The sequence below is a fragment of the Poecilia reticulata genome, linkage group LG7 (assembly GCF_000633615.1).
Source record: "Poecilia reticulata strain Guanapo linkage group LG7, Guppy_female_1.0+MT, whole genome shotgun sequence".
In the NCBI taxonomy this organism is placed as follows: Eukaryota; Metazoa; Chordata; class Actinopteri; order Cyprinodontiformes; family Poeciliidae; genus Poecilia; species Poecilia reticulata.
The window spans coordinates 28,999,271-29,024,205 of record NC_024337.1 but is presented as its reverse complement, the minus strand read 5'-3'; the positions used below and the strand labels follow the sequence as shown (position 1 = coordinate 29,024,205).

The window sequence follows — 24,935 nt, the reverse complement described above, 5'->3', positions numbered from 1 at the left end:
AAATATATCACTAAGTATGTCAGATTTTATAAATAGGAAATAGCATCATGTTGTTTCCGATTCAGCGTATGGATGTGGATTGATTCCCCACCTTCCCCCTGTTTCTGAACCGGGTAGTTTCAGGAGATGACGTCAGACCCCACAGCTGACCCTGGCAGGTATCAGACCTGCTGTAAATGTGTTCTGATTCCCCGGCAGTAGCACAGTCTCACATTACCATTATAGTCAAGAAGAACTTGAAATTCCGACTTATATTTATGTGCTTTTTTTAAATGTGATTTAATGCACCTGTTCATATTATTCCCCGGTGTTTCTGAGGTATCGCTCCAGTCGAACAGCAGAGGGCGCTGGAGTCACGTCTGTGGAGGCACCCTCATGTCCCAAGAATGGGTCCTGGACTGCTGCACACTGCATCAAGTTCCGGTCAGGACCAATATAATGTGATGTGATGTAATGTATAGAGAGAGAAAGCTTTATGACACGTCAGTTAGAATAAAGAAATGCCGTCTATTTCTTGGTTCCTACTGTGCACCAAACACATAGAGCAAAAGTTTAGAATTTGCAGCCTGAAGCCTGAAAACCAGAAGCATCACCGGATTTTTTTTATTCATTTATTTGTGATGCTCTTTGATGTGCCCACCGTAGTTTAATTGAGTACATAATAGATTTCTCTGTTGCCTTTCTGCTTTCTGTTATGTTTTGGGTTTTTGCACAAATTCCTTCACAGTTGCATATTGTAATTTTGTATTCTAAGATGACCTTGAACACTGATCCAAGATGACATTCGTTACATTTGTTATAGATCTAATCGTGAAATCTTGTAAATAACAGCAGAAAAACACAAGCATTTTGTCTGGATGTTCAACCCTAAAAAAATGACTAGATGTCAAGTCATTTTCGGTAAATTAGCTCATTGAACATTGATTCCAGTAATTTAGTTCACTATGTGGAGCACATCCGTATGCTACGCAGAGAGCGTTTTCAAACCTTTATTTCTGATGATGGTTTTCAACTTGCAGCTAATGAAAACACATTTACGATTAGAATATTATGTCAGACCAATTAGAAAAACATTTTATGAAACACGGCTTAATGAAAAGCATAATTAAAACCTGCTTTAAAGCTATTTGTCAAAAGGTACTTTTAATTGGACAAACCCATATCATTGAAATTCATATTATATTTTGCTGAATATGGCTTTAGATAAAGATTTGATCTTGTTCCAACAAAAAACACCTGTCTTTGTGTGTGTTTGAGAAGCTCAGAAACCTGTAAAGATAAATAACTTGAAGATGCCTGAATTTTCTCATAAGAATAAACCAAATGATAAGAAAAAAAACCAAAAGAAGTTTAAACTTTTTTTTTTTTTGAGAATTCAAATAATAGAATTAAAAGCAATTATAACAAGTTCTAATACTACCCAACATCCATTTAGCACACATTTACTCACACAAATCAATCTGTTTCACTTTCTGAATCCCTGAGCCTCGCTGGTTGCCGTTCTTACAGTGAAGTCGACGACTACAGAGTGAAGCTGGGGAAGCACAGTCTGAAGGCCACTGAGGAAGGCTCAGTCGCTCGCAGCGCAACCAAGATCATTACTCATGAAGACTACAACATCCTGCTCAGCCGGTAATCGCAACGCTTTCTAAAACCACTTCTCTTTGTGTAGAAGAGTGTGAGGTATCGCTTAACAGTGAATGCTATTTTATAGGTGATCCAAACTATAGAAACTGATGAGGCTAGTTTCTTTTCACCTCTTGTACATAAAGGTATTGATTTGCTTTTTCTTTTTTTTTTTTTTTTGCAGGAATGACATTGCTCTGATTAAGCTGTCTTCCCCTGTTGCTTTGTCTGATACAATCACACCTGCGTGCCTTTTAGAGTGGGACGTCGTTCGCCCACATGGGACCCCTGGTTTTGTCACTGGCTGGGGGCGTCTGTCAAGTGAGTGATCCAAAGAGAAATGAGACAAAGCTTAACTATTAGCTAAACCAAAGGTTGGACGAAAGGTTTGGTGACTGTTTATCCTGAATTATGCATGAGTACTGTGAACAGTCAGCTAGCGGCGATGTACATTGTCTACATTAGTTGAGCTTACACATTTGCCACATAGTACAACAGCAAACCTTTATGGGAGAGAGCAACAAAAGTAGCACTTAACAGCATGGCGGAATTTCTTCACAAACGGAAATGTAAAAAGCTTGTTATGCTTTCTTTTTTTTTTTTTTTTCACTCATCTTTATTCACTTACCTCTGAGTAGAATCTGGTGCTTTCAGAAGTTACCCAGTTGGTAAGGAGAAGGTTAATATTAAAAATAGTAATGTTCTAAATGTACAAGAAATGACCACCAAACCAGGTCACGTTTGTGGCTATATTTGACTTCTCCACCGTTTATAAAAGGAGATTACTGCATAATTTTGTGGAAAAAACATCAATAAAATACACCGGGACAGTCCCAGATATTAAACAAATGCTTCCTCTTTATTTATTATAAATATTCATGAGATAAATGACTTTTCAAACTTCTGGGAAAAAATACATTTGTATAAACACAAGATTTGTTTTTTTTTCACTGCACATATAAAATATATAAACTGTAGTCATAAAAAGACAACATTAAATGACAATGACAACATACTCATTATTGTACAAAAGAGACTCATACAACCAAATACTTACAATTAATGTAAAACAATTTGACAACTAGTGTATAAAATTAATCTTTTTGATAAACTGATTTTTTGCGACAAAAACAAAACAAAAAAACAAGTACATTGCTGAGGTCCAGTTAATGAGAAGAGTTTCAGCCTTAAAAAAATAAACAACTGTGAAACACTAATGTAAAGGGCTCTTTCTTCTGCAAAACAAAAGGAGAAAAAGCTAAAGTGTGCAATTTCACAAAATGAGTAACATTGACTTAAATAACTCAGGAATCACTTTGGCATCCGCTGCTTATTTCTACCATAAAAAAAAAAAGAAATGAAAGGAGCGCGCAGTGACAGGTCGGCATACTTACTGCTGTAACACAAGTTATATCCCTGAAAAAGAAAGAGGGCCTAGAGCCATCATTTTTATTTCTGTCTCTTTCCCTGCATACTTTCAGAATGAAAACAGTCCTGCAGGTCAAGTTGTGGTTGAAGGAATGATGATCAGCAAGCCAGTGAGCAGCTGCTGTTATTGTGTTGCAGCTGCACGCTCAAAAGAGTCTGTTTGTAAGTTGAAGAAAAAAAAAAAAGAAAAAAAACAAGCCCTGAGAAGGAGAGACTATACTGCATGCTTTCACATCTCGCCATGGCTACTGAGCGCAGGCTTTCAACTATTCACCAAATTCCTGCCAAACATCTTCCCGGCTATAAATCTCTCAGTATTACGCTGTGTGCAAGAGCAGAAGCAGCACTGTTCTGAAACAACAACGGAGTCACGCGATTTCTTAAGAAAAGGCTTGAAAGTCAATTCTTGGAGTAAAGATGCTTTCGGTGCGTACAGCTGGAGGGTATTCATTGATGCGTTCAAAGTCAGATCTTACCAGATTTGTAAGAAAATCGAAGTTTCCCGGAGAACTCATTTCCTCCTTTAAAGTGACGTCTGTTAACTGGTTACCAAACACGACTTTACCACCGTGACCAAAGTTACTACACAAGCTGGGAGTACAAATAGGTTTCAGACATCAATGGTCCCTCGCAACTTCTGTTTTCATAAAAGACTCACTTTACTCGTGAATGAAACTTAAATTGCACCAAAGTGCCCAACGCCTACTTTCTTCTGCCTTATCTATTTATTACACATGTAAACATATGAGTCCAGAGACTCTGGCACCCCTGGTATAGAGATGTATATAAATTGTTTTATCGGCGTCAAAAAAAAAAAAAAAATCCAGTCATTATTTTCAGTATACTGATTCAATCTGGAAATTATTGTTTCGAAATTCCTAAAAACATTCCATCAAATAAATGTAGCTGAAGCACTTTTAATACCCAACATTACTTATCACAGTTGTTCATTGTCTAGGATTGATCAATAGGTAATGTTTGACACAAAGGTCCAGTTTTCTCATCCATTCTTCGACGTAGGGAAGACCGAAAAACTGGCCTTTCAAGTACAACAGAAATACTTTGATCTGCATAAACTAAGAAACTGCTACCTCCCCTAAACTTGCTCATGACTGCTGTCCAAGCAGTTATAAAAACTGTGTACATATCTGGAATTGTGATACGTCGGTCTTGTCATAAACCCAAGTTTGTCTTGCCACCAAGCAAAGTGAAGGGAATGGTAATAAAGTTAAAAGAAATTCCTAAGGATCACAGTTAGAGAACCAGAGTAATTTGAATTTATTGTGAGATTATATTACCACAGTAAAAAAAAATAATAATTTATAGCGTTTTACTCATCTTTAACCAAAGTGCCAAGACCCTGTAAGGACTATTTAAAGAGTGGTAGTTCCAAAGCGAGCAAATTCATTTCCATCAAGGGAAAAACTAAGTTATAAGCTGGTACAATTTCAGCCAGAGTTTCAGAGAATGTCAAATCTGGACTCTTATCAAGAATCAAATGCTTATGGTCATCAAAATGTGTTTTTTTTCCCCTTTTAGAGAAAACTCTAAAGGTATGACTTACTACTTTTGTTGACATCTTCAAAGGCTTCCAGGTAACATGATAGCACGGCTTCAGCAATGTTAGGGTCCATGTTTGGTTTAGTACCGACAGCAATAAATGGGTCCTTAAAAGTGGCATAAAATACCTCACAAAATGAGTGCATGGATCCATTTTTTATAGAAAAATCCTAAAAAGTTCCTCTCTCTAATATCTCATGAGCTCCACTATACAACCATCGACTCACCTGTAAAATCAGTACAAAGTCAAGGTGGTTTCTAAAGCTGAAATCTGATATGCCACAGTTAGACAAAACTTTGTCACTTAACGGAGTGATAAAGTAAGGTCCGTAAAAAAAACCAGCACTTTACAGTCAGGAGCCACGACGACAAATATGAAAATATAACAGTCTTCTGCTGAAAGCAAGAAGCCATGGCTCAGTTCATGGCTGAACAAAGCACATCCATATCCACAAAGGTTGGCCATGGAAGATACTAGGAACTTCAGTCAATAGCTTTAAACAGCAGCTTGACTTTAAAGTGGAGGCACCTTATCTTCATATTGTGGCGGAGGGGTGAGTGGTTCAATACTGATTCCAGCTGCCGGCTGAGAGCTCCCCGTGTTTTTCATGGGAAGCTTTTCCGACTTAATCCTTCGGATTTTGATGGGGAGGAAACTGCGGTTGTTTTTCCCCGGTCTATGGGTTGATGTAGAAATAGTAGCGCTGGGAGAGCTACAAGCCGGGGCAGGTTGTGGAATGGTGGAGTTGACGTCGGCGACCTCGTTTTCATACTGGATGCCGTCGACCTGGACGAGGTCGTCGTAGGACGGCAGCTGGGAGACGCTTGGACGAAGGTTGCTCTGACGGACAGGGTACTGCCCGCTGCTTACCGCCTCCTCGTAGCTTGGTACTGCGTAGCGCTGGGCCTGCTCCTCAGCCCTGCAGAGATAAAAATACATAAATTAAAGTGAACCACAAACAGCTCTGGAAAAAAAAAAATCACCTGTTTGTCAAATTTCCAACCCAATTTTTTATATGCAGTTAAACCAAGAACTATTCATATCCCTGGCAGATGTAGGTTGATTTATTATGGTTCTTCTGACAACAAGTAAGAAAATCTGTGGAAGGAGCCAAAGGTTAGGTCAACAAATTACCGAACCAAACCTTCCTGTCAAAGAAATGTTAATAAATACCTTGAATTGTAACCTACTAACTAATTATAAGTGTTAATTCATGCTTTTACATGAGACACAATATCATCTATTAAACTTTAAAGTCATATACAATATTTTCAATAATTTTAATACTAAATAATATAATGTTTTCTTCAATAGCTTCCAGGTCATGCGAAGTATTGACTCAGAATCACTTAGAAATTGTTCTACAAGTCTGTATAGATGAGGCACAAACATTTGTTTACCATTTTTAGCCATTTTTTAGGATTTTTTTTGGTCAAAATTAAGTGTTTTTCTTCAATAGCTTCCAGATCATGTGACCTATTGACTCAAAATCACTAGTCTGTACAGATGAGGCACAAACTTTTGTGCGTGAGTTTTTTTGAGTGTGCGTGAGGTTGTTTTTAGCGTGTGAGAGACAAAACATAGATTTTGTCCTAAACGGCCCCTCATACGACAGTCTGTATATATTCCAACCCAAAATACTTTGTGTTCATCAGCACATATAAACTAGTGGAAACACACAAAAAAAGTTTGACAGTAATTATGAGTTAGATTACTGTAATAACACAGATTTTTTTCATGAATTACTGAGAAGGGGATAAATCATTTTTTGACATGGCATATATTTATATTTCTTTTATTTTTACTCCTTGTGTAGTGTTTTATTATTATCTTTTAAAAAATGTCATTTCTTGTCACAAATAAACTGAATGAAAATTATTCAAATTGAAATTTGCAGAAGGTATGAATAATTTCCAGTTTAACTAAAAGTAGTTATTTAATACTACTTTTGGGTACAAAAGTAGTATTAAATACTTTTGTACTTTTGAGTACAAAAGTAGTATAAATCACTACTTTTATACTCATTTTTAAACCATTGTGTAACTATTTGTAAGTATTTTCTCAAATTCTGAATTCAGGTATTTTTGACAAAATACAAACTCACCTAAACCAAACGTAAAAAGTTACAAATTGATAGAGGGAAAATGGCGTCGTTTATGACAAGTTTCTGGTTGAATCGTCTTTCCCACAATCCACCATGTTCTAATTTGTTATAATGCCACGTAATCAGATTCAGCAGACTCATAAATTAAAGCTGAGCATTAGCTTCCTGAAACTTCACTGATATCAGAGACGTAAATATTTCCAAATGCATCTTTTCAAGTAATGACAGAAGGCTGTCATGAAATTTTAATGGGATAAAAACACTTGAGTAAAAATATCATGGAGTAGAAACACACAGGAATTACCAAAACATTTTTAACTCATGCAATGACTTGCTGGGAGTCTTAAAACCAAACTTTTCTTATAACAAACACACCAGTCCTGTTCTCAATCAGCTCAGGTAAGACACCTCTGGTGCAGCAGTGGGCTTAGCGTCACAATCCTGTGGTTATCCCTTTTTTTCAACCACACTTTCCTTTTTCCTTCCACTTAAACTTTTAATGAATATGTTTGCTTACAGAGTTCTGAAAAGCTGGCATCTTTAGTGTTAACATTTCATGACTAACCCTCCTTATGGAGGGTGTCAGTGACTATCTGCTAGACAGTCGCTTTTCATTGGGTAAGGAGTGAGCAGCCTTAGTCAAGCCAAAGCACAACATTTTTGTCATAATAATCATATAAATAAATAAATTATGTTTGTCATGAATATGACTACATAATGAGTTTAACTTTTGAACAGAATTAATATAAATACAATCTTTGATCATAAAGCAATATAACTCAAATTATCATACAAGACGTTTGTTTTCACTGTCATGAATCATTCATCTACTAAGGCTGTACAATATCAATAAAATATTTAATTGTGATTATAACCAGTATCAAAGTTGAAAATGATACTGGTTATAATTAACCTACATTTTCTCAACAATTTTCATTCTTTATCATTTTATAATATCCACAACCTCTCTCCATAAACTTTAGCAAGTCAGCTATTAAGTAAAATCTTGAGAAAAAAAAAAAAAAGAAAAATTCTGAGAATCTTTCTCATAAGAAGACTTTCTGTTCTCTAAACAGACTTCAGTGTAACATTCGGTGTTTGTCAACCTAAAAGCAACAAAATGAGGTCAAGCCACAAGCAGAGTAAACTCACGTTTCTCTCTCCTCCTGCTCCCTCGCCGCTTCTCTCTGGTTTTGGACCTCCTGGCGTCTCAGCCGCTCCCGCTGTTTGTTCCTCATCCCCAGACACAGAGACAGCAGCAGCATAGCCACCCCGCAGCCAGTCAGCACAAAGGAAACAGAGGACGCTTTATTTCTCTTGCCATCGATTCCATCATTCCCCCCCGAACCGCTGCTGCTGTTATTAAAACCAGTGTTCGCGGGCACCACGCTCCACACAATCATCACTACTCCGAGGGCGACGAGGCCGACTCCCAAAGCACACAGAGCATACTGTGAGCCTGAATTTCCATTGTTTTCCCTGTTGCTCATCTGGTTAGTGTTGTTGTTGTTGTTGTTATTGTTGTTGCCGCTGCTGCTGCTGACGGTCGTCACTACTACTCCAGGGGGGCCGTCCACTGTGGATCGCATTTTGTTTAAATGTCAATACTTCAGTCAGATCAGGTCCAGTGAAGTCAAACACTGTGGATAGAAACGCAGGTTAGCAGGAGAACAAACTGGGAAGTCTAATAAAAAAAAGAAAAAAAGAAAAAGGAATATACATGCATATAAAAAAATGCTCTTTTTTCCCTTTAAGAAAGGCTTACAGTGATGAGAACGCCTAATGCTTGTGTCTCTCAGGTGGCGACAGAAGTTAGACTGCTCTCTATAGTCTCAGCTCAAACGCCTCTACTGCTTAAAAAGGTTTCAAGGTCCAGTTTTTCAGAGAACTGAAGGAACATAAAATTCACTGTAGTAAAATAAATCCAAGCCTTTCCCTGAGTCATAGGCGCGCTGCATGGTAAAATATTTACAGCAGCCTCACCTTTCAAAGTCACCTGTGCCACAGTTAGAGCTACCAATGCTAATAAAACGGGTAGAGGCCGCTGTAAACCTAACGCCTCAAGACACATTACGTAGTCGTGTACTCCACAGGTTTACAGAGTGCTTATCAGCCACTAAATCAAAACTAGTGGCTGATAACTGTAAATTGAGAATTTATGAGGTTGGATTACTGGAAGCATTTATACCGAGTAGAATGGTTCTCTGAAATGCAGTAAGCATGTCAGATGTGTGTACTTGGCTACATTTGATGAACATGGTAACGATCACATAGCTAATCATTTCTATTAAATAAAAAAAAAAAACCTTGTTACATGAAGACGTCATTTACCTGGAATTGAGGGGGTGGGCGATATTAACCTAATGTCTGTTAATAAATATCTATTGCATTAAATGCTCTAACCAAATCTTGAATATGATTTTAATAAAAAGAAAAAAAAGAATTACAGATTCTTACAAAAGTATCAAACCAAGACTGTCTTGATCTGATAGCATGATTGGAAATCGGGCCCAACCACGTAGTTTTAAGACTCAACTGGAATCGAGTGTCATATCATGACCAGGGATCAGATATGTATATTTATTCTAAAACCAAATGGCAATGATAAGAGCATCCACAGTTATGTGATGGTACTTTAATGTCTCGGCACGACACATGCATAACACTTTTCAGCACGGTGACAGCCGTAAAGCTAGCAAAACATGTAATCAGCTTGAAATGGAAGCATTGTTGCCAATTTAGTGGTGGCGTCGGTGTATTTAAAGACTTTTCAGACCTCTATAGCAACTTCCTTTGGTTCATTGGACAAAACGGAAAGGCACCGATAGTACTGCAGTTACAGGGAGAGCTGCTGTGAGTCTCTCCCGCTTCAGAAGCAGTTGCAGGCGGTCAGTCTGACTAACAGCAGGCTCGTCACGCAGCAGGCTGCAGTGGAGCAGAGAGGAGACCCGCTCCATTCCCACATTGCAAAGGAATCAGGCATGTGCAAAGCTGCCAGTGATCCCGATCTCGATTACAGTAAACATTATGCAAGTATAGTTTTTCATGTTGCCTAATGTTTTTTTTTTTAAACCCAAACTGTCACAACAAAATAAATCCCTGCATTTCATTCACACGGCCTCACTCACTGATTCATCTTCTCCACTGTGTGTGCCTCTGATTAACCATCTTTCCATTGAATTTGATATAAAAAATATATATTTACTTAGTGTAGGTTCAAGAAAAGTATTTACATTACTAAATTAAATGTATTAAATTATTTAATAAATTTGTAGTTTTAAATGTTTTTTTTTAATCACTTTGACCTTGCCAGTGTTGATACTCTTGCCTGAATGACACATTAACAACTATGCAAGTAACACATGACATATCGGATCGGGACTTGGTATTGACTGATACGCAAAATAAAAGGACTTGGAGGCAAAGAGAGAAAGAAAGAGAAATAATCAGGACGTCCCTACTTCAAATGACTACAACTTTTTTGTACATGTTGACACTTTGATTTTTAGCCCATGCTTTTCCTTCCGACTTGCCATCAGCCTTGACGTTGTGGAACTCAGTATTGATGGTGATTTTTCTGTACTACATTGCAAATAACATTTTGTATGTGGGCCAACTTTTATTTCTGTCTCCGTCATCTGACACGAACACCAATTTCCACATATTTGCTGTGTGACCTACATGGAATGAGGCAAACTTTAATTGACTAACGTGTTATAAATAGATTCAAACATCTGAATTGCCTCCTGAGTTATTGTGGGTATCCTGGCTGCTTCTCTGATTAATGTTTCCTCGCTGTAGCTTTTACAGGTCTGCATACCTAAATCAAAAGATTTTACATTTAACATTTATACGTAAGATTTTAAGGAGCTCCCAAGTTTACTTTGTAAAAGTTCAAAGAGCAATACTCATAGTCAGATAGGTTTGTTACCATAGCAACCATCTGATGCTGTGAGTTTAATCTTTTGAGTTTCAGCTCCGTTTGTTCACAAATATAAATTGGTAAACTGCAATTATAATGTATTGCTTTTTAGGTTTGCCAGTTAAACTACTCCCCAGGTCCTAGATTTTACTGAATCTAACACAGAAGCTGATGTTTTTAGCAACAACAGAAGCCCCTAAAACAAATTCTGCTCCGACCCTGTATTATGTGTTAAACCCGCTGCACTGCGCAGAGATGACCAACATCTATTCAATGCTGCTAATGTCGCTTTAGTAACTCTTCCATTTCTTGTCTGCTGAGTTTTTAACAAGGGGGACACAGAAACTATTTTGGTTGGTCGCGTTTCTGGACGAGTTTTTCAGATGTGCGGTGGCCGCGCGCATTAACTCTGTCTGACTAAGTGGACAAAGCATTTGATACGGTTTGGTGCTTAATGTAACCGGAAAAATAATACTGGCAATAATAATATAATAATATAAAATCAGCGTGATGCGTGACCGCTAGGAGAGCGCGAAAGCTCCTCACCGGGTTAAACCTGCACGATGAGGTTAGCGCTGGGTCGCTAACCACTAACGCACAGGCTAACCGCGAACACAGACCTAAACTTTACAGGGAAGACGGGGCCAAACGTTGGGCAGCGTGTTGAGATGTAAACGCTGTTTAATGTTTCGTTCACAAATATAAATCATTCTCACCGCTCACTCAAAACACCACTGAAAGCTCGACTACAAGTTATTCCTGCGGCTCACGTAAAGCTGCGCAACCAGAGCTAACGCGGTGGGTTTAAACTCTTTAACTTAATCAATAGGTCCTCATAAGTGATCACAATTCCTCACAGGGAGCTGATGTAAATGTCCATACAGTTCAGCCTGTCCCCATTTCGAGTGAAAGGAGGCGCGCGCGATCCGCCCTGAGGTAAACTTAATCCAGCTTCGCGCGCTGCCGGCTTTAAATGCATAAACTATACATCTTCTATAACCATATCTTTTAGGAATAAATCTGCTCCGGTAGTGAAACGCTGAGTGACAGAAACGTTCGCAATCCGGTTAAAAAAAAAAAAAAAGCGATTTTTTTTTTTTTTTCTAAAACAACAAAAAAAGAAAAATCAAGAAAGCTTTAGCCTGGCGGTGGCGCTAGTAAAGCATGACGGGCCGCCAGGCCTATAATACACTGGGGGAAACCCTGCAACATAATAAAAAGTTGAAAAGGTTCCACCTAGATTTGTTTTTCCATTTTTTGCCACAACACCTACCTCTATTTGAAACAGTATGAAATTAATCAGCGTGTATCTTAAGAATCATCATGTATTTTTGGGCCATCTTTTGATAAACAAAGAAAGTTGGACTTTATATTTAGTGTTGTCTACAAACAGGCCTGGGCCTGCTGAAACCGAGGGGGATGTTGGTGTAACTCCACTTTAAATTAAGGGGATATCCCCAGCCTAAAGAATGCAAGGCATGATCCAAGATAAAGCTCATAACGAACAGCTGGACAAATACACCTTTCAGCTTTTTTTATGAGGAAAAATACCAACACAGACATGTTGTGCAATCCAGAGCTACAAAGGAATCTGTATGAGGATGGGACAGTTTATGGGACTCAGCTGGGACTGTTACATTTGACCAAGACAGCACAGTAAGATATTGACAGGCTGGGGGGAAAAACACTCGAGCACAAGAGGAATGTCTGGTATCATGTGTCAAGACTGCGCCAAATAACTGAGAGACCTGCATTCCGAAGCAAGGCTTCATGTCTCCAACACGTAGTAAACACAGTTTTATGATCCAAAAAGTATGTCAAGCGGATGTTTCTTTGATTGTTACTAAACCAACACTAGTTGACCAACAGTGCCGCTTCACTAAACAACGCGAGGAAGTAGTTTCGACCTCAATAACATAGGGTTGTAATGATACTTTAAACAGGTTTTTATGCATCATAAATGCAACCATTACCTTTATTTTCATTTGTGCGATACAAACTAATAAGCGGGTAGCTACTTCGTCGAATGAGTACACTGTGAACGCACTCACCTCTGTATCATTTGCCGGTCTTCCTTGTGTTTCTTTCTTTCTTTCCTTCGTTCTTTCTTTCACAAAGCTATAAGTCGCTATGCTGCTCACGTTTAATTTCTAACGAGTTTGATTGTAAACAGACCGTTTTCGTTTACGAATAAGGAACTTTCCTCCGAGAAGGATGGGCCCGGGCGCATTTAGAAGCAGGAAGGAGGGGGCTTTCGGCCGCAGCTCACTTCCAGTTTGATTAACCCGTTCACTCCTGGCTTACTTCACAGAGGTAGCTTGGAGCTAAATATTTTTGCATGACAACATTTTTCATCCCCACAACATGTTAAAACCACACCCACAGCATTTATTTTTATTGCTTTCTTTTTTTAAATGAAAGGATATTTTAGAAAAAACTGTATTTTCTATGTTCCTAAAGTAAGCTTACAATATCAGTGGTAGTTTTTTTTTTTTTTAAGTCTCATGAGACAACCATTATGTGCGTAGGATTTAGCTCGGGTCAGGTGATGAGTAGTGAGCTGGCCTGGGCTAAACGTGGGTTTAGAACCAACTTGGGTGGTCTAGCTGGTTCTTGTATGGGTAGTAAGAAAATTAGTATAAACTTTGCAACACATTCAGTTCCCACTTTCCTTCTCTAGGCCTAGTACTGGCAACACTGACTGCTTGAAAACAATGCCATCGTAGCTTCACCATAGCCATAATCTAACATTCAACCCCAAACAAAGTAGAGGTTATTTCTCCAAACGTGTGATACTCTTGTTTTTTTTTATGTATTTCTGTACCTGAGTTACAGTGCCTCATTCAAGCCCTTGAGATGCAAAGATTCATAGAAATGATGCGTTGGTTTAAGGAATTTGTGAAAAGGGACAAAGATTGTTTCAGAGAACATATTTTCATTTGGATATAGTCTAAGAACAAAAGAGTTGATGTGGACCTATCTTTGATGTCATTTGTATCATTTTATAAATGATACAAACAAGAGTCATTTGTAAAAAAATACTTGTTTGGATTGGTCACCCAAACTGGCTCTCGCCCACAGACATACTTAAATTCCATAACAAAAGTAACAGAAAAACCCTGTAAATTCTAGACACTAACAGGTAAAAAATAGTGCACAAAAATACGTGTAGGATGGCAAAGTACTAGTGCAAAAATCCGCGTGACAGCTGGACGGATCCTTGTGCTGCAAGGTTGGAGACCTTGTCCTGTTAGGCGACGGGGCCTGGATAATACCCGTGTTAAACGGACAGTGGAGTTCGGTGACGACAGGCGCTTAAATTCCGTAACAAAAGTATGTTTTTATTTTATTTTATTTTATTTTCAAAATCTCTTTCTCACTGTTTATTCAATGTCACATGCTGTTTTTATTTTTTCCTTAATTATGTAAAGGACCTTGAAATGCTTTGCTGCTGAAATGTGCTATACAAATAAAATTTGATTGATTGATTGATTGATACTTCCTCCTTCATCTGGTGCAGAGCCTAATTTCCCTTTAGAGTCACTGTGAAGAGTGTCAGAGAAATAAATTTAATATTCAGTGTGTATGATAGTTAATGATGAGACAACCAATAATAATAAAAAAGACATACTGTCTCCAAATGCCTAAGAATAGCCTGAAAGGTCAGGCCTACAAGAGTTATTAGGTTAAAATGATGGCTGGTAATCGGTACTTGTCTAAGTAATTCGATTTAAGTGCAATTTGAAGAGACTTTTGTCAGAGCACCACGCAGCATAGTGTGATGAGACTAAAACCACATACTGACAAAAGAAATGTGGAATATGTTTGATGCAATTTTAGAATTCAGGTTTGGAAAAGAGGGAAAAAAATTATTTTCTCTATAAAAAAAATCTGTCTCTGAAGAAAAATCTCCTTAATAAATCAAGCCACATTTTTCATTGCAAAGTTAGTCAGTGCAGTATTTCAATCACAAAGAGTTGCTTGCATGCAATTTTTGGTAGGTCAAAATCTTTTCAGGTCTCATCCTTAAAAGCTTTGACTACTAATGATATACAGTATTTGGCCAGTTAAATTGAGTTTTACTATTTTTTTATGACCATGTCTAACAGGTTTTAGTGACCATAAATGCTAAAGTTCAAGGAGAGTATTGGGAACATCATAATCAGAAAAACAACAGCTGGGTGAGGCGGTTTTCTATTTTTTTCTTTCTGTTTTCTTTGGCTGAATAATTTTACATCTCAGCTTAGAAATGAGAGTATGTATCTTCAAGCCAATGTCTAGCAGATGTGCTACACAGCAGAGGTGAAATTTCTCATACTTTGTCACATTACTGAACAGAATGATGCAACAATCCTATCACAAATAATGTTATCTATCAGACTAGGTTATCAAAGGCACTAAAATGTTTCTCAGGTAGTGACAATAAAATGTTAACTAGGCTTAGTACAACAACAATATCTTCAAATGTCAGCGGAGTTTTGTAACAGTTTGGGGAAAGTTCACAATTAAATTTCTCGGAAAGTGCAATTAACCTTTTCCTTCTTGCATTTTTACAACAATCAACAAGGTCGAACGTCAGCAACACAGAATAATTTAGTACGTCTACATCCAGTAAACCTCGTTTTATCATTGCTTGGCTTTTACTTCCTCTTTGTAAATTTACCACATACCTAAAGTCATGCCTCAATTGCGCTTTTTGAACGGGCGGTCACATGACATGATTTATGTTTTATTATATGTTTTCAATGTGCGTCTGTGTTTTCAAGCTGACTTCTTCAAAATATGCTCCGCTTTACTTTGCACTTCACCTTTCCAGTGCCAACAGCTGCATCAACCTGCCAGAATGGGGAACAGTCCAGGTCTATCGCAGCGTAATGGCAAATACATTTACAGCACTTGCCAAGTTGTTGCATTGTTCCATTCAATGAGGCTGCCTTGTTACTCTGGGCTCTGGGGAAGCTTTCTTCCTCACTGCCATCACTGTGGTTCACTCTGTTGTGCTGCACATGCACAGAGAGGAAGGTGCAATACGTGTAGAGCCACTGTGGATGGGTCCTGATTAAATCTGCTCGTCTGGATTGATGCTACATCACAGCCAGTTCGTAATCACATTTGCTGGCAGGGAAGGAAAACATTACACTTGGATTCGAGCTTGATTTAAACGGCAGAAGCTTCCCATTTAGTTACCTTAAAACTAAATATGTTCAAGTGGATCATCATATCACATCCACAAGAAGGCGGTTAAGCAAAATAACCGTTATCTTCATTAGGTTTCTATCTGTTATGAGGTCGTAAACTAATTCACATCAAATGCTGGGAACTTATTGATAGGGTTGTAAAGCTTGATCGGGAATTGTGCTTCTTCACTGACTACTTCATCGTTGGAGCTTCCTCCTTCCTTTCCACTGGTATCCAAGAGGATAGCCATCCACCCAACTTGTCTGGGATAAAGGTGGAGTCACTGTGAGTAACAGGAAAAAGTTTCACCATACTAAACTACAACAAGTTATAAACCATGACTCCTCCCACAGGACAGATGAGCAATAATGGAGGTACAAATGGAAAAGTTTGGAGGTTTCATTTCACATCTGAGTATTAGCATTGAACCATGCATGTCCTTTATGGCACTGTTTTACTCCTTATTTTAGGTTTAATAATTGCTTTTGTCTTGCAGGGCTTTTCTTGGTTAGTACATGCAATTTGCAGCGGCCTCTCTTGCTCTAGGAAAAATGTGTTAGTTCTTTGATATTCACAGCATATCTGTGCTAAAACCTGAAGAAACAGTGGAAATAACAAAGACTGCCACCACCCATTGGCCAGCACAACAGTTGGTTACAGTGGAAACACTGGATGCAGGCTGGTGGACAGGCATCGCAGAGAAAGAAGTCACACTGATTTTTCATTTCACCTTTATTTCACCATAAAACATTAACCTCATTGAGATTAATAATCTATATTACAAGAGACGCATGGCCACAACAGCAGCACAGGGACAGTTTCACACACAAAAACTTACACATTAAAATTTACAATAAAGAGTACAATCAAATTTTCAAAGCATCTGAATCAGAATGTAGTACTTTCTAGGTTCTTCAGAAACTTAAAAGTGTTCAGAGAGACCAGCTCTCGGAAATTTAAGACATTCTGCGACTAATTCCAGACCAGGTCAATGGGACTTTGGAAAGATAGATGTTCTGGGAGCATAAGCAGTGTTTTGGGTGATATACCTGAGCGGGTATGGATTTATAAATCTAATAATTGCTTTATGAATTAGGATATAGTATTGGTGTAGTCTTCTGGTGGACAGAGGAGAGTAATATACCCTCTCATATCAAAACAGTGGCACTTTGAGACTTGTTTTAAACTCAGAGTACCATGATACACTGAGTCAGCATATACAGTCTCTAAAAGGAAATATGTAGGCATGCATACAACTTCCCCATAAAACAAAATGGGTGAAAGGTTGCAGAAACAAAATTTATTGCAAAATGTTTGGTCTAAATATGAGACTTCTGTCTCATATTTAGACAGAAGTCTCATATTCTGTCTAAATTCTGTCAGTCTTAGGCTAAATATGCAAAGATATTTAGCCTAAGAGAAAACCCAAAATCTAGCAAGATTGTCATAGGTAAGCAACTTATCAGCTTTGATCTTGAGTTTAAAAATTGAATGTGACTGGATTCAAGGCAGGTTATAATTTACCAAGTGAATTTTGAACAGTACTGAAGGTCGTTTTGAGTTTGAGGAGTGCCACTTCTTGTGTGCTACCAGAAAAACAAATGTATCATCAGCATACAGATTAAAAAAATTGTGTTGGAGAAAATTTGAGTAACGTTATAGATCATAAAAACCAGTGATCCAAGAATTGGCAATTGAGTAACACTCCCTAAGATGTTCACAATTGTGGAAACAATACCATCTCATTTTACACACTGGGATGTGTTAAATAGCTGCAGGTTGCTCTGGAGCTCATCTATCAGATACTCTCTTTATCATTAAGTTGTGACCTACAATGTGAAAGATCTTCAAAGATATAATACCACATAAAAACCTAGATAAAAAAAGCGTTTAAGGTCAAGTACTCTTTTAATTGTTCATTGACAACAGATTCAAAAGCTTCAGCTAAAGCAAAAGTTTTGATTTCTTTAACTCCTCATGCTTCTTGGTTGTCAAACAATAACAGATGATGGTCCCATCCTGCTTAATCTCCTTTCATCTGAAGGACGATATTACATCATCAATAACATTGCAAGGGAAACGTAGTTTCATCTCACTGTGTCTTTGAGAAACATCGGATTTTTTTTGTGTATTATTTGAAAAATTACTTTCACTGGTCCAGATGTATTTGAATTATGATCTTTATTTTATCACAAGCAATCTTTATCCTTTCATTTTCAAAACTTCCATTTCATTTTCTTACAGCACACATCTTTTGTTGGTATTGTAAAGTTTACTGCACAGTATAGATCTCCAAAGGAGGTGCTACATTTCTTCAGACACAATGGTGTAATTGTACATAATAAAAAAAAAAAACACATAAAAACTTACAAATTTTATTTAGATTTTTCTCAACTGTCCACCACATTAAGAAGGTGTCACAATGGAGAGAACGGGACGAAACAAGAGCATTTAACACTGTAAACTTTTTTCTTTTTTTAATCTGTAAGTAGTCTGTATAATACAAAGAGTCAATTCTTTGGGTAGAATAATCAGTTTGACTGTCAGTGTTAGTCAACATAAACAAACCACCAAGAAACATTAATACACATAATAGAAAAATAAGTCTGTCAGTTCTCTGACATTAGAGCAAAAAGAAATGACAGTCCAAACCAGCAAATAGCTGCTTGTGCACAATTTACTTCAAGAAACAAGAAATCAAGAAACTTAAAAAAAAAAACAACAAAAAACATATTTTATTCAAAGTGCAATCTGTCCAGAGTATTCACTGCATTTTCAGTTCTATTGCCATCACACGTTTGTGATCTCGATGCTCGAGTATCCTCGGATTGGGCTTCCTTCGGATCTGGAGGGAGTGTGATCTCGAACTTCCCGTGGTAAGGAGCCAAAACTGCTGTGGCAACTCACGTCTCGCCCACCCCGCTTTTTCGGGCTGAGCCCTATTGGAGGCTGAAACATTAAAACCTCATCACCGCAAATACATACAGAGACATACATTTTGGTAGATTTACATTCTATTTGGTGCTACAGTAATATCTGCAGTTAACTCAAAGACGTGAGCTACGCAACAAAGGTTGAAATTGAGAGAAACTCTTTTGTTTCTGAGATATATGCACCTTCACAGCCCTCCTTCGTAAAGAGCCCTCGTCATCTGTGTGTCGGGTGTTAGAGCTGGGAGGTCTGGTCAGAGAGTTCTGGCGAAGCAGCGATGGTGGAGTTATCGCACCTGAAAGATCATAACTTTGCTGTGTATTTGCTCTACAGGGAAGCAGGAAAAGAAAGAAGGTTAATACAAGTAGCATTTGGAGAGGGCATAATTCACCTTTGTGAAGCATTTACAAATGAATAGAAAATTTGTATTGGAGGTCATATTAATGTTTCTTAGATAGCAGCTGTGTGGGAAAAAAAACAACCCACGGGTAATATTTGGTTAAACAAATATTCCTTTTTGACTGTTTTAATATATTCTTGATATTTTTAGATCACCAGTCAATGCAGGATGCGTCGTGTTCTCTGTAACTCTAAAGTTGTTCATTTTTCTGCGGCCTGCACATGTTGGACATGAACATTTGCGCCCAACCTGGCTGAGCCGATCAGTGCCATCATCTCCTCATCAAGATGTCGCCGGACCATGTGTTTGTTGCTGGGAATTCCCAGTGCTGTCGCCAGTGAGTCGGTGTTGAAAGACGGGTCAAGCATCATAACAGCTCCATGAACTCCACTGCTGAGGAGGCTGTCAGCGTATTCCTGGTAATAAACATAGAAAACAAAACACAACAGCCGGTACTGAAGTCAGTATTATTCAGGATAAATATAAACTTCCAGGTCTGCATACAATGCCAGATCAGACATCCTTATCTGTGACTGTAGTCAGTAATTACAGGAAATGCTTGTCCAGCAGCAACAACAACAAGGAAGATGTGATCTGACAGGTGCCGTGGCTATTTAAGGTATGGTGACAAAGGCCGTTTTCAGTCTGCGTCTTATCTCACTATGAAAAAAAACTACCCTAGTTTATCTAAACCTATGATGAAACAATTTTTACTTCAACAAGGAAGATCCACTTTGAGTGTTTACCATCACGGCTTCCTTCCCTCAATCAGTTTTATGGTCTCATTATCTCCTATCATAGACTGTTGAAGAAAAAGAAAACTTACAGGAAATGTACCAAACAAAAAACAACATCTTTTTGGTAATATTCTTTTGGATTCAACAGCTGCATTTGCTGCTGTTGACCACAGTGTTCTCGTCTCTTGCCTGGGGTACAGTGTTAGATTTAAAGGTGCGGAACTGGTTTTGTTCCTACACCAGTGACAGAAGTTTCAGTGTTGATTACAGAAACTGTCTGTTCATCTCATCTGACCATTTAGACTTGAGAATACTGTCTTTTTTTGTGCTGCCTCACCTTGAGGTCAATATCTTTGATCCATTTCACGACGCGATGAGACGTCCATACCAGCGGATCCTCATTCTGGTGCTCACACTGTATCCGGCGAGCCTGCAGCACCTGGGACATTATTTCGTGAAACACATTTTACCCAGTCGATAGCTTCCATCACTTGTTTTCTGCACATTCAAGCAGATTCGTCCCCAAAGCTTTTTTCCTTGCTCACCTCCTTGTTGAAGTCGAGCGACTGCAGCAGTTCGATGCCCAGCAACAGGCTCACCTGATGGAACTTCTTGGTGATGTTGAGGTGACGTTCTAGGTCACGGCGGGTCAGGGAGTTCAGCATCCGCCCATCCACCAGGTGAGTGTGGAAAGCCTGGGAGTACTGAGGCAATCCCATGTCACTTAACCAGGCCTTGGCCACCCAGTGGTGGTCCAAATCTGCGGCCTTCGACAGCCTACAGACAAACAAAGGGTTATTCATGGAGAAAATTGGAATATATAAATCACAGATAGCATTTATTTAACGATGATACAGTCTATTAAGTAGAAATGACAGGGTGGATCACGTATACGTATTTATTGGAGTATTGCTACAATGACAACCGCAGAGCTTACCGTTAAATTGGTTCTCAAGGATTATTTTATTCTAGACTGACACTGTAACTAAGGCTGTTTTATGAGAAGGTTCAGGTAAGATTTATATCATGGCACAGCACAGACACAGCCCTTTCAATGACATTCTTTTAACAGCAGACGGTGGGAATTCTGTCTGTTTGGACTTATCAGCAGCCTGTGACACAATTAACCAAAGGATTATGTTTTTCTGGTTGGCATTAAAGGAACAGCTCTTTTCTGTTTCAAGACAGGTATGAACTTCTCTGTCAGTCTAGGGACTCAGTCCTCTTTAGCAGCCAGGTGGGCAGGACAGACAATTTCGTTATCAACGCTGAAGCTTTCATAATTTGTGTAGAAGCAAAGCCAGTGCTGTACCTTTAATCCCAACACAGCAACCAGGGTAAGAGATAAAAACACTGTAATCACAGTAGCAGAACATCCAGGCTTGTCTGCCAGTTTAAACTAAGCAGCAGTAATGCACTGACATGTCTGGCTGAAATTAAAATCTCAGAAAAAGTACACTGAGGTAATCTGATTTTTAAACTCTAATCACGCCCAGTACAGATGATTTTTTAAAAATGGGTTCTTATTTTATTTTGGATAATTATCTTAAGCTTGACAAACAGCAGTCAAATTTTTTTCCCAACTACTGCTCATTGTTAAAGAAAAGCCTAATCTCTCTTTTAAGGATCTTGAGACGATTACTCATTCTTTTATCACTTCTTGAGACGATTGCAGCTCTTTCTATGCCGGGCTAGCTCCATCATGCCTGCAAGTAGCTCTAGTTGGCACAAAGCAGCATGAACACTAGCTCCAGTCTTAACATCTCTATATTGGATTCCTATTTGTCACTGCACTGATTTTACAGTTTTATTGCTCACTTTAAATTTTTTTAAGTGGTCTAGCCACAATCTAGATCTTCTCAATATCCACACCTTTCAGGGTCCTCCAGTCACTCAGCCAGTTTCTCCTCAGAGTTCTGGGATCGGTTAAAATGTTTAAAATGTTGAGGTAATTGAACATTTGCTGCGGCAGCCCAAGAGTGTGGAATACATTACCTCTACATGTCCGTGCTGCTCACAGGATAGAATCATTACAATGTATTTTAAAAACGAATTTTTCCCCTGGCCTTTGACATAAGAGAAGCTAATTAATTCTTAGAAACCCTTTATTGTTTTTATTTATTGCATTACAGTTTTATTCTATATCTTCTATCTTACAGGTAATTGTGAGGCACTTCTGTCAACTGTTTAAATATGCTGCATACCATAAATAAAACTACTTCATCGACTGTCATTTTCTTCATTGTTACATATTTTATTTAAATTTCCATTAATACTTTGTAGATGTGTTTCTATGTATTTTATATGACTACAGGTCATAAATTTATGATCAACTGATGAATATATTATTTTATTCTATACAATTTGGGTGGAAGCTAGTTGGCTTTTGCCTCTTTCTGCACTGTTAATAGTTTTACTATTTCTTAATATCTTTGATGTCTATTTTAATTGTGCAAACTAAACTGAATAAATTTGACATAAACACTAGCATGATGATAATAGAAGTTAAAGGATAGACAGTAGAGACTGAAGAAAACTACAAATATCTCAGAACCATTCTAGATAAGTTAAAAAGTTATTCAGAGAACTTGCAGTTAACCTGCTTAATTTTCATCTGTTAAATTTTAGTCTGATGTGTTTTTAACTTCTTTGTACATACGCTTTGGGAAAACTCAGTAAAAGGGCGAGCAATGACAGTTTTGTCTCTAAAACGTTTATATAACTTTTATATATTATAAGTTACTGATGGTCTCTTCTTTTACAGACCATTTACTGAATCTATGTTGACATTTTCTACTGAATCTGTGTTGACATTTTCTCTTGTCTGGTCAAAAACTCAGGTAAAAAAAAAAAATCCATTAAGTAGAGAAATAAATACAATTCTGGGACTTGAACAGTGCAGTCTTACAGACCTGTCCAACAGATAATCAGGAACACTAAAGCCCTTATATCTGACAGCTCTCATTGTTTACATGACAAGTCCCAGTTTCTGCCTTCTACAGTCAGACTTCTTTGTATGAGACGTATTACAAGCACTCCTTTGTTTTTCTTTTTAATGCAGCGCAAGACAGGACTATCACTGGCATTTGATTTGTTGATTTTTATTTATTCTACATTATTAATGTTGATAATAATTGTTGGATGACTGTTGGTACTCTCCCCATCTTGTATGAACTGCTCTTGATGTTGCTTTGGCACACTGTATTGTTCCTCAATACAGCGCGACTTTGACCGTTTCTTAGTTTTTATGTCTTTTTTCCTTCTTTTTTACTTGCGGTAATATTATTTACCCTTTAGGACTCAAAGAAACCTGATCCTGATGTGGATATTTAAGTTTTTTTCTGAATCTATGACCAACTTTAACTGGAAACATTGTGACTCCTTGCATTTCTTTCATAAGACAGATACATTACTAACATTTTCATGTGATCAAATTAAACCTAGAATGTAAAAAAAAACCTCATAAAAAAGAAAGCGCTACCACATATAAGCCTTATAGAAGAATACATCTAAAGAATGTATGTCAAACTGAAAGAATCTTTCAGTGAACCTAAAAATAAAAGGCTTTGACGATTATTTAAAGGTCTGTCTCTAAATACCTGATATTTCAACCAGCTCAAAAGTGACAGGAAATAGCGGATAAATCACCACAGTACTATTGTAGTAAATGTTATGTGAAATATCAGATGGGTCTGACCTGCCTCACCCTGCAAAACGAAAATTTCTACTCTATTTTTTGGCCTTTGAGACGACAGGCTGGTTTTTACTTCAAATGACCAACAGATGGCCCTCTATACACACGCTGCCATGTCTTATAATGCTCAGTTTCTCCATTGAGGCTGTTTTTAGCCCTTCCTCACTCTTTGCCATTCTCAGCCTCTCTGTAATCCTCTATGGCCAGGCGAAGTTTCCGGCGGTGCATTAAACTGTTGACGCCCAAACCAAGCTCCAGGTCTTCATCCGTCAGTCCCAGTAAGACCTGGAAAATGTTAGAACGGACCTGTTACAACTCCTCCTGCTTGGAAGCTTGAGATGAAACCCGCAGCTGGCGTTACCTTTCCGCTCTTGACATTTTCCGAGCAGGTGCGGATGTACATAGGCATTGCCATGACAACCTCCAGCCAGGCCTGAACGGTGCCGGCCCTCCACTGAGACATGGGCGTCATCCTGGCCAGCTCCACTTGCTGGAGGCGATCCAGCTGGTCCTCTGACCCGTCTGACAGGCTGAGGCGGGTGGAGCTGTAGAGGCTGTCTGAGTCTGGGTGGGTGAGGGGGATGAGGTTTAGATGGGTGATGTGGGTGAAGTTTTTGAGTGGAGGCAGGGGTGGCAGTGGGTTTTGTGAGCAATGATAAGAGCAAAGGCGTTAATGCAACGCAACAATAAGAGGTTCAATGTGAAAAAATAAGCCCGTTGGGAGGGAAATCATTTTCTTTCATTACAAGAATGTGCTTGGCAGCTATAATACTGGAAACAAGGATGCAGCTTTTTGTTAACAAGCTCCTCACTTAAAAAGTCCATTAAGTGGAGCATCTGTTTGAGCTTTTAAAATAACATGACTCATCCATATAAATAAGCCTGCAGGAACCCTACAGTTAGGCGATGTGTGGAGTATTCTCATGTATCTTATATTACATCAATGGTACCCTGAATTGATAAAAAGCTATCCCCCTGCAGATTTGCAACGTTTATCCGAAAAAAAAAAACCCCAAAAAACATTATGATAGCTCAAACATTTACATTTTATCAATAAATTATGTTTTCAGGAGGCAAAAAAATAAACGCTGATGAAAGCGTTTCCCTTACTCGAGCAGCAGGTGGCGACATCCTCACAGTTCATTATGCATTGCTTCCTTGTATTTGATATACACAGGAAGTGAGTAGCGGCAAAAATAGCCACACGACTCATGTATTACATTTGCAAATCTTTGAATTATTACCATGCATTTCAACACACCTATTTTGTTTGACTCGCCCTATGAAAGAACATTAGCCACAGCCATCAAGGCTAAAACAGTGAGGCTGCTGGGAAACTAATGAGCCCAAGATA

General features: G+C 38.3%; 2 protein-coding genes and 1 long non-coding RNA gene across 3 annotated transcripts; 1 reads left to right on the top strand and 2 right to left on the bottom strand.

Moving 5' to 3' along the window:
* The first annotated feature begins 342 nt into the window (after positions 1-342).
* Positions 343-2,169, top strand: LOC108166416 (uncharacterized). The gene is made up of 3 exons (XR_001776767.1): positions 343-423; positions 1,510-1,632; positions 1,811-2,169. It is a non-coding gene; the product is annotated as an uncharacterized LOC108166416 (long non-coding RNA).
* A 667-nt stretch (positions 2,170-2,836) lies between these two features.
* Positions 2,837-12,921, bottom strand: tmem51a (transmembrane protein 51a). The gene is made up of 3 exons (XM_008414764.2): positions 12,693-12,921; positions 7,872-8,359; positions 2,837-5,534 (listed from the first exon to the last, which is right to left on the bottom strand). Exons 2-3 carry the CDS (start codon positions 8,306-8,308, stop codon positions 5,129-5,131), a joined length of 843 nt encoding a protein of 280 aa, XP_008412986.1. The 5' UTR covers positions 8,309-8,359; positions 12,693-12,921; the 3' UTR covers positions 2,837-5,128.
* Positions 12,922-16,536: 3,615 nt separating this feature from the next.
* Positions 16,537-24,248, bottom strand: LOC108165630 (kazrin-A-like). The gene is made up of 7 exons (XM_017305780.1): positions 23,943-24,248; positions 23,748-23,866; positions 20,433-20,664; positions 20,225-20,326; positions 19,400-19,566; positions 18,936-19,077; positions 16,537-18,768 (listed from the first exon to the last, which is right to left on the bottom strand). Exons 1-7 carry the CDS (start codon positions 24,051-24,053, stop codon positions 18,610-18,612), a joined length of 1,032 nt encoding a protein of 343 aa, XP_017161269.1. The 5' UTR covers positions 24,054-24,248; the 3' UTR covers positions 16,537-18,609.
* Positions 24,249-24,935: the final 687 nt, after the last annotated feature.